Here is a 10,155-nt window from a genome sequence, read left to right as displayed (position 1 = left end):
GAAAGACCCAGAAATAAATTCAACAATCACAATACGAAACTTGAAAAAAAAGGTTTCACTGGTGGGCCCCCCTCTTCCTTCTCTCTTTTCTCTTTTGCTATCTAAAACTTATTATTTTCTTCTCTGATTTTCACCTTCATAAACAACAAATCCAAAGCCCTATGAAAAATCCTTCATCAAAAGAGAAAATCAATTATAAACTACACTTAAACCGTCTAAGCCCACCAAATCTGAAGCCACCACTCCCCTTCACCATCAAAAATATCCATCGGCAGTAATGGAGTAACAAACACAAAAATTATCGTCTCTGTTTTCTTAGTTAAAATTGATTCTTAGTTACCTAAGGAAACTAGGACCCTATTTAGGACAAGTGTGAGCCCTAATTCTTTGTCAATGAAAAATGTAATGGAGTTTGTCGGGTTTCAATTTGGTGGGGTCAAGTGAGTTGGCAGCTGACATGGAGAAAATTGAGGGGTCAGTTGTCACAGTGGAGATTCGTTAGGGTTAGGGGCAATTTTTAAAAGTTGATTAACAATAGAGATAGATTTGGACAAAAAGTATAACGGTTGGTAGAAGTAAACAATATACCATAGTAGAGGGGCAATTTTTGACCTTTTGGGAATCTTGAGTAGTTTAGAATTAATCGCAATCACTAAAAGAAAATTAAAATATATGAGGCTTGTAGTGAAGCCAAAATAATTAAAATGCCACATTCACAAGTTGAAAGAAAAATTGAATTGTTAGAATTAGCTCACGTCGATATTTGTGAATTTGGAGGAATTTTAAATCATGGAGGAAATAGATATTTTATCATTTTATTGATGATTTCTCTAAGTATACATATTTTTACTTGATAAAATATAAAAGTGATGCATTTGAAAATTTTAAAAATTATCTCCATGAGGTAGAAAATCAATTCGGTCAAAGGCCGTCGCCGAACGAAAAGGGAAGATCAACCTCATTCAAATTATAACGGGATAGTATGTCGACGCTCGCTCAAAACAACATCCCTATGGCAAAGAACCATCGCAAAAGAAAAAGTTCGAACTCTTTCGAGCCCAATAATGCCTTTGCAGCTATCGACCACCGTCGCGCCTTTGTCCCTTATTCTTATAGAAAAATTGATAAAAAAAGAGAGAAGTGACTTCGCCCAAAACAACAAAATTATATCAACTCAGTTGAGTCAAAGACGGATCTGTCTAAAGCAATAAGTCTCCAAGTCAATTCCACCCCAAATAGCCGAATCGAATGGGACTATATTAGGAATCACAACAAAGTCCCGCTCAGTCCGGTTAAAATTGGTTTCCCTAAAATAACAGGGATCTACTATGCGAAGATCCAAAAATTTATGCCAAAGATAGGTAAAGCAAAAGGGAAGGGATATAAAGGACGTACAATGATGAAAGCTCTTTTATTTAAACAATTGTGCAAATAGCCGTAGATTATACATGGCTAAAACCGGTCCAATACAAAAAAAGAACACAGAAATAGAAAGAACAACAAAAAATAAACAACACAAACAAAGATAACAACTCATTCACTCGGCGTCACCACCGTCGTCCTCCTCATCACCATCTCCAGGAAGTCCCTCTTCAGCATCAACATCCTCGTCGGCCTCCGGCGTCGCAGGATCATATCTATAGCTAGGACAAGCCTCTCGTGCCTTTACCCGAGCTCCTTCATAAGCGGCCTCAGAAACATTACCCACTTCCCATAAACTCTTATATATGTCCCACTAGGCTTCGGCATGTATCCAGAGCTCGTGCAAATGGCGAGGAACAACGGCAAAGGAAGATTTGACCTGGGCCAGTGATTGCCCCTTTTCGGCCTCAAGAATAGCGACCTTGTCTCCCTAGGTTGAAGCCTCCCGATCAATTTCGCCAATGCGCTCTTTGAGACTCACCTCCCTAAGCGTTGTCATCGCCCTCTCAGATTCCTGCTCGGATTGAAGGACGCTGATAATGTCCTCTAAAGCCGCTGCCCTCGTCGAAGCCAATGCCCAAGCACTCTCGACACTCTCCAATCCGGAAACCTTTCACTCCAGTTTGGCTAACTTTCCCATCCATTCCGCACTCATAACCTCGACTCTGATGGTATTTTGATCCATTTCGGATCGCATCGACCGCACCTTCGCTTGAAGATGCTCACACTGTGCGGTGACCCCTTTGCCTAATTCAAGTTCTTCGTCCTTTACACGAAGTTGCTACTCTAGCTCGCTACTCCCGGGAATAGCCTACATCATCTCTTGATCCCGCTTCTCCAGTTCCTCACCAAGATATTGATCACCGATGTTCGCCCTCAGCTGCTCGTGCATCTCACGGCACTTGTTGCGGTAGCACCGATACTTCTCCAACATCGTCAGGAAAATTTTGGCCCACGTGTCGGCCCTATAAGCACTTTCAATCTCTACCATGTACGACTGAAAGACGAAAAGATTGGTTAAGGCCAAGGTCGCCAAAGATTAAAAGAACATAAGAGAAAGGAGAAACTTACCCTCAGGCCCATAACGGCCACTTCATGCATCAAATCAACATCACGGACGTCCCAGAGAGCCTCACTCTCAACAGCAAAGCACAAAAGGTCGAACTGCGATGCCAGGTCTTCCGTATCCCCCAGAAGGTTAATCTCCAAAGAGATTTCAAGTATATGGGACGGGCCTCCCGCATGTACTACCGTACGCATAAGGCTCTCCTCAAACTTCCAAACATCATCAGGATCATGATTAGATTCAGACTCGTAATCATTGACCACAACACTTTTACCCCTATCTACGAACGAAGAAGAAGCACAACACGGTCTGGAAGATGAAAGCTCGCCCAAAGTAGCAACAACGACCTCGGGATTCTGACTCTCCATTGTAGTAGCTTGTTGGTCAATCATAACAGCCAGAGTCTCTGTCGACGGGTTGGTTGCAGCGACCGGCTCTACCTCTGCGGACGGGTTAGCATTGTCCCCCACCTCAGACTTCATCAAGAGGATGCCACCTTCTGAACATACCACGACTGAAGGAGCCGTTTCAGACTTCACTCGTCATCTCTTTGACGGCCCTTCCCCGTCCTCGGCACGGAAGACTCCCCTGTCAAGCAGGCAGTAGGGGTTGAAGCCCCAGATTAAGAAACAGTTTCAGTGCACGCAGCTACGGCCGTAGATCTAACTTGAGCATCTCTCGCCGTAGGTCGGACATCAGACCTTGGTACAGGCCGAGTAGAAGACGTCAATTGACGAAATGCGAGCCGAGGAGCCCTCGCCCTTCGCACTCTCGCTAATAACGATAAAAGCCATATAAGCAACAAAGCCAATTTACAAAGTGGAAAATAGAAATTGCAGCTACTACTTACCAGTAAGGGGCTTACGTTCATATTTCTCATAGAAGGACGACCATTCGTAAACTCCCGTTGTGTGAGGAAGAACGACATTCACCCATTTGCGGATATCGTCAGCAGGCGTAGGGGGTAGTCTCACGGTTGCGAAAGAAAAAATAGTTCAATGTTGCCCAAAGAAAAGTGGTCGACTATTATTCCGACAAAAGATACAAACTTGCGTGCGAAGTTCCTCCTCTCGGGGAACCCTGCAGAATCTTCCAAAAGGTGCTCGGTCCGCACATCGAAGTAGTTTTCATAGAAACAATGGTTAGCTCTATCGTCCATCGTCACCACCAGACTCTTCGTCCCTCGATGGCGCATGTGAATCATCGTGCCACGAATGAGTTGAGAGGCAAAAATGTTGAGCATGTGTCTCAGAGTCATCTCCCGACCGGCAAGCTCGGGAACTTGAGCAACATAAGGAACAATTTATATAGATATGGCAAAGGTTGAGCCGGACATACCTCGTAAAACGGCAAAAGTCTACTACCAAGAAAGGGAGAGGAAGCGTATACTCGGAAAAAAAAGGATATGCCTAGAACACACAATTTCCTGGGCGGTCGAAATGAATGATATCATCTCTCACCACTAGCAGCATCTCGATATGGTGCGTAATCACCCACCTAACCTTCAGCTCCGCAATCGTCGCCTCATTCATAACAGAGGAGACATGTTTTGATTCTTCTCCGATAGGGCTATTGAAATCGGTCCAAGGCTTCCCCGGACGAGGCAATATCTCGGCCGTCATTGGAACCTCTTCATCCTCTACTACTTCTACCCCACTGGGAACAAGAATATCATTTTCTAGTGTCGGAACTGCGGCAAGATCGTCAGCGCGGGAAGAAGAAGCAGCCATTGACTCAATTGAATAGAATAAATGAACAAAGGAAGTAAGAGGGAAGACAAAGATGCCAATTTCTAACCAATAGGAGCAAATCGAAAATCTGAAGTATCGGGGAATAAGAAACTTCACAAAATTCTTTTGATAAACCAGGAAAGAGTGTCAGAAAATTGATGTTTTTCCTTATTTATAGGGATATGAATGTCCCAAGAGGGAAACCCAAGAGTGGCCAGTTAGCATTGATAAGTCATGAAATAGTTCAATCCTCAGGAAACGTGTGTCATAATGGCAGTAATTATAAACGAAGTTTCAAATCAATGCAATGTTTTGACTCCGAACGGATGCGACGGAACAAAGTCATCGTTGAAGTGTTGCACCATCGCCTCGATCTAAAGACCTCGTTCAAGGCATGAACAAGTCAGATTTTTTCCTAGCCTTCGAATCTACAAAGTTCGTTCGCCAAGCCCGGCAAGGAACGACCTCAACGGACGGAGGGACTCACTGTATGGGTCAAAATCTGACCACAGTGGCCGACCAAGCTGGGATCTCGCCTGTAGCGAAATGGCAAGAAACACCATGACCAACCTCAGTCCAACCATCGATAGTAAATGCTGAGTAAGAGCGGTACTCGAGTAATGACGTCTAGATTGTCACGTGAAGGACACGTTGGTCAAGAACACAGTAAAATTCTGAGAACTATATATAGAAGGGAGATACTCAGAAAAGGGGGACTCTTCTTCTGAACTTTTTCTCTATCATTTTTTCTCCTCCAAAGGATGTAGACTGTTACTTCCTTCTTCCTATCAAAAATAGGGTTGTAATATCAAGAAATATAAAATGTCCCTTTTATTTTATTATTGATTATCGGTCTATGCATTTGAAGATCTGAAGTTGATTATGCTTGGCTAAGATTTTCCTCTCCTCATCATTAATTGATTAGCCCAAAAAGGTTTTATTATCTTTTGGTCAAACACACACTAATTCATCCATTATCCCATGTTCTCTATGATTTCATAACTTATTACCCAACTTTCTTCCAATTTAGTTGAAGGAAGAATTTCTACCCCCATAAATACGAGTCTTTCTTCCATAGTGTGGTGCGAAAAATAATTGTAGAGTGCTTAAAAAAAGTAAGATTAAAGTTGTAAAAAAAGAAGAAGAGAGTTTTACTTTTGTTGAAGGAAGTTGTTCATCTTGGTTGAGCTTTGAACTCAACAACTTGTTCAGAGTTTGTTCGAGTCGTACGTTGTGATCGGGTTGTTGTATCCTAGGGGACACAAGTCAAGAGGGTTACTGCTGGAGTGAAGAATTTGATTTAGCAGGCTTGAATCTCCTTAAAGAGAGCGAGATATCCGCGCCTCACCCTGAAGATATTTTAGTTCCTTCCTTTTATTTTTCAACTGTAATTATATTTTCACCGACATAAGTATTTTGATTTATAAGTAGTATAAAAATTTATTCATGTATTTTAAGCAAATATATATTGCTTGCTTACTTCTACTTGGAATGCCACTACTCCTTTCATTTTTTAGGACGGATGTAGGGATAACTGATTTTCTATATACCACCTAGGAATACAATGGATTGGACGGGATCTCTTTATTCTTAATTACATATCTCGAAATGGCATAGAGAAATTTCAAGTAAAGAGTGTTTCACCCTTAAATGAATTTTAGCAACCTTAATCTGAATTAGTCGAATCAGTATGTTTTAAATATCAATTAATTAAACAAAGAGTAACAAAATTTTCTTTATTTGTTTTAGTTTTACCTAATTCCGTGATGGTAGTATGTGTTCATTCTCATCCATTGGTTTGATTTAGGTCAAAAGATATCACTGTCTATTGATTGATATGTGAATTGAACTAGCACAATGACGTGTTATTTGTGACAGTGGATTAGATGAAGTACATCCCTGTACCTATAGCCACTGAGAGAGACATTTAGACCTTCATTGTGATAAGATTTTGTCCTAACTTGGTATCCCAACTAACTATTGACAATTATGTAGCGATTTCAGTTATAGCAATTAGATATGAAAGTTATGCCAATTAAGCAGTGTTCATACCGACTCTTGGGTCCTTGGCTACCTGTTCATCAAGTTTTTTAAAAAAAGCAAATGAAATACTATTACGTCATTCATTTCGTCTAAATTATATTTCCAGAACATGGTAATTAGGAGCGGACCAATAAATTGTTTGGTATTAGGTATTTGCATCAAACCGATGTAAAAAAGATGCATGTATTGTTATGCAAGTCTATTGTATGACCAAAAATGCATATTGTGGTGCGCGGTGTGGATACATTATGTTACTTGGTTGAAATATATAATTATATAGTATGTGCAATATTTATTTATTAATTTCCTTATATTATACAATCAAACGCGAGTATAAATGGAATTTTGACAATAAATGAATGTTGCCTGTATAAAATTCTATGTACGTCATTGTCATGATAATGTGGGTCCGTGGTTTTGGACTCGGAGTTCCCTATAAGTAGCAAAGTAGGGCTTGCATCAAAATATTCACAACTAGTCATATAGTTCTATACAGCAAATACTTGTCACTGATAATCACAACCCAAGCAAGTTTTGATCGTTCAATTTCTTTGCCCACATAGTTATTCATCCTATATATCAAACTATTTTTAACCATATGGCCAATAACGGCAAACCAACCTCATTCTTCAATGGTGTTCCATTGATTGACCTCTCAAAACCTGACTCTAAAAACCTCATTGTTAAGGCATGTGAAGAATTTGGATTCTTCAAAGTCATCAACCATAGCGTCCCTACGGAATTCATAACTAAACTTGAATCTGAAGCCATTAAATTCTTCTCCTCTCCCCTTTCTGAGAAACAAAAAGCTGGACCACCCGACCCTTTTGGCTATGGCAATAAACAGATTGGACGTAATGGCGATTTCGGTTGGATCGAACACATTCTTGTATCAACAAACTCTGAGTTCAATTACCAGAAATTTGCGTCTATATTAGGTGTAAATCCAGAAAACATTCGGTAAGTTACGTGTTGTATCAACAAACACAGTAAGTAATGTTATAATATCTTGATTACATTATTTATATCATTTCTTGATTTAGTCATTCTTTTTGCAGCGCTGCAGTAAATGATTACGTGTCAGCGGTGAAGAAAATGGCGTGTGAGATTCTTGAAATGTTAGCAGAGGGATTAAAGATTCATCCCAGGAATGTTTTCAGTAAACTTTTAATGGACGAAAAGAGTGACTCTGTTTTCAGGCTTAATCACTATCCCCCTTGTCCTGAGATTCAACAATTTAGTGACAATAATTTGATTGGATTTGGAGAGCATACTGACCCACAAATCATATCAGTATTGAGATCCAACAACACTTCCGGACTTCAAATATTACTCAAAAATGGCCACTGGCTTTCTGTCCCACCTGATGAAAATTCTTTCTTCGTCAATGTTGGTGATTCATTGCAGGTACACCTCTCGAGGCATTTGTGCATGTCAAACAACATTAAAACGTTTATTTATTTATTTGCACATTCATGTTCTTGTCTAGAGGAAGTTTCTTCTTATTGCTTTCTTGCACTTCCTAATTGGTTCGGTTTATCATAGTTAAGTGATATATATTCTCTTAAGGAATGATTAGGTTTGAAGACAAATTATACAATAATTAGTTATATTGGGATTAGTTATCATGTGATTAAGTATACTGATATTATTTATTATTGCTTGTTTGGTATATTGTATTAATCATGTAATTGTCAATTTTACTGTTTTATCTTAGGATAACTTATTTTGGGATTACTATTCCATGCTCTAGCAGGTATAAGTAATCCCCATACTATTTTAATCCTGATTAACTTATAGAATTCGTAATCAAACAAGGGATTATGCGGTACTATATTTTAACCCGGAATATTTTTATTATCCATCATACCAAACGACTTCTTAAGGTTAAGTGCCTAGTTGGTTCTGTTTTTCTTGCAATGCTTAATTGGTTCGATATTTTTTACGGTGTTAAGGTTAAATGTTACTCCATCCGTTTCAATTTATGTGAACCTGTTTGACTGGGCACGGAGTTTAAGAAAAAATAAAAACTTTTGAAATTTGTAGTCCTAAACAAGTCAAAAAGGGACTCAGAGTATTTGTGTGGTTATAAAAACTTCTCATTAAGGATAAAATTGTAAGTTTAAGCTAAATTGTTTCCAAATTTAGAAATGCGTCATTCGTTTGGAACGGACCAAAAAGGAAATAAGTTCACATAAACTGGAACGGAGGGAATAGTATTATTTTTTGTATAAACAACAGGTGCATGTGAAAAAAAATACCTTATATACTCTGGTTTTATTTTTATGGCAGGTTATGACTAACGGGAAGTTTAAGAGTGTAAAGCATAGAGTTTTGGCTAACAGTATGAAATCAAGGCTATCAATGATATATTTTGGAGGGCCGCCATTGAGTGAAAAGATCGCACCTTTGGCATCACTAATGGAAGGAGAAGACAGCTTGTACAAAGAGTTTACGTGGTTTGAGTATAAAAAATCTGCATACAAAACTAGATTGGCTGATAACAGGTTGATCCTGTTTGAGAAAATTGCAGCCTCATAATTATTTTTCATGTCAAAGTCCCACCTTTGTTAGGAATGATGGGTTGTCAAGACGCTCATTGTAGGTTTAAAAGGATAGTTGATTGGATTCCTATAGATAGAAAACTTTGTATTTTCCTTCTTTTTTTCTTTTTTTCTTTTTTGTCTTTCTTATACTGTTTTGTAACTACCAGACTTGTTAATGATACAAGTTCATAGTTGTCCCAATTCATGTACTCATCTAACTACCAGTAATTTGTGCCACAGCTCCACTATATATATGGTCAGTTACGTTTGGCTTGAATAATTAATAACAACAACAAACTCAGTGTAAGATATGCGTTTGATACATTAATTTTTTTTCCACTACTTATTCAAGCCAATATTAAGTAGTGAAAGCAAGTTTCAGTATGCAAATCTCTGATGATTAACATAGATTGAAGTTGACTTATGACAAGATGAAGATTGAAATGATGAAAATTTCTTAGTGTTAATTTCTGCAAAGGGATTAAGTATTTATAAAGAGCAAAATGATAACTATTTCATTTTCCTGAATAGATGTGTCTTTTTACAAAGATTGGATACATCTCTTCAATTAATTAATAGATGTCTCCTAAATGGATTGGACATATCTTTTTTCAAAAAATATTGTGCCTTTTCCACGATAGGTACATTAAATTTCGGTTCACTAAACTAAATTGCAACAATCTCTCACATGATTCAAGAATTTAAGGAACACAAAAGCAGTCTTCTATATAGGTGAAAGTATTGTGTAGACTAGAACGTCACTTGTATGAAAGAATCCGATCTGAAGGACCATAGTGAACTTTATTCTTGAACTAGTACCTTCTAGCTAGCCCCATTTTTAATTTAACATCACATTATACGAGATTTTTATTGAGTTCATAAATTTAACGGCCTTACGCTGCTATCTTGATTCTAGAGAAAAATCCAATCTCATAGGTTGCAAATTGCAGCCTCACAATCACACTTAAATAGGTAAATTCTTTAACCGTTACATTATTTGCTATGATTTCACATAGCATGTGCTCTTCCTAACCGTTCCGTTAAGTACCGTAAAAATTATTCATAGCGGGACTAAGATATTAATAAAAAAAGTTATAGCACCTGTCCAATTATTGGTAAGCTTGTTGTTAGTTGTTACCGCATTGAACCTTCATAATGGGATCTCCAATAGTAAGATTATATTGGGTTGCCATTATCACTAGTGATCCTAAATTTTTCATATGAAGTGAAATGCTGTACTATATACTTTTCTCAGGTTAATTAAAACTTTAATGATAATATTTATAGAATATGACAATCTAAAGCATCTTCTGTAAATTTATTTTAATTTCTATTCAAAAACTCCGTG

The 10,155-nt window shown here is 38.2% G+C and overlaps 1 protein-coding gene across 1 annotated transcript; it reads left to right on the top strand.

The window, feature by feature from the left end:
• Positions 1 to 6,747: 6,747 nt before the first annotated feature.
• Positions 6,748 to 9,012, top strand: LOC104219712 (gibberellin 2-beta-dioxygenase 1-like). Its single transcript, XM_009770436.2, has 3 exons — positions 6,748 to 7,221; positions 7,320 to 7,668; positions 8,554 to 9,012. The coding sequence occupies exons 1-3, from the start codon at positions 6,860 to 6,862 to the stop codon at positions 8,800 to 8,802; spliced, it is 960 nt and encodes a 319-aa protein (XP_009768738.1). The 5' UTR covers positions 6,748 to 6,859; the 3' UTR covers positions 8,803 to 9,012.
• Positions 9,013 to 10,155: the final 1,143 nt, after the last annotated feature.

The sequence above is a fragment of the Nicotiana sylvestris genome, chromosome 7 (genome assembly GCF_000393655.2).
Source record: "Nicotiana sylvestris chromosome 7, ASM39365v2, whole genome shotgun sequence".
NCBI lineage: Eukaryota > Viridiplantae > Streptophyta > Magnoliopsida > Solanales > Solanaceae > Nicotiana > Nicotiana sylvestris.
This window is presented reverse-complemented; position numbering and strand designations above follow the sequence as displayed.

Coding starts and splice junctions, on each gene's coding strand:
- LOC104219712 (XM_009770436.2), top strand. CDS start 6,860: ATGGCCAATAACGGCAAACCAACCTCATTCTTCAATGGTGTTCCATTG. Junction 7,222..7,319: donor GTAAATCCAGAAAACATTCG/GTAAGTTACGTG, acceptor TTCTTTTTGCAG/CGCTGCAGTAAATGATTACG. Junction 7,669..8,553: donor ATGTTGGTGATTCATTGCAG/GTACACCTCTCG, acceptor TTTTTATGGCAG/GTTATGACTAACGGGAAGTT.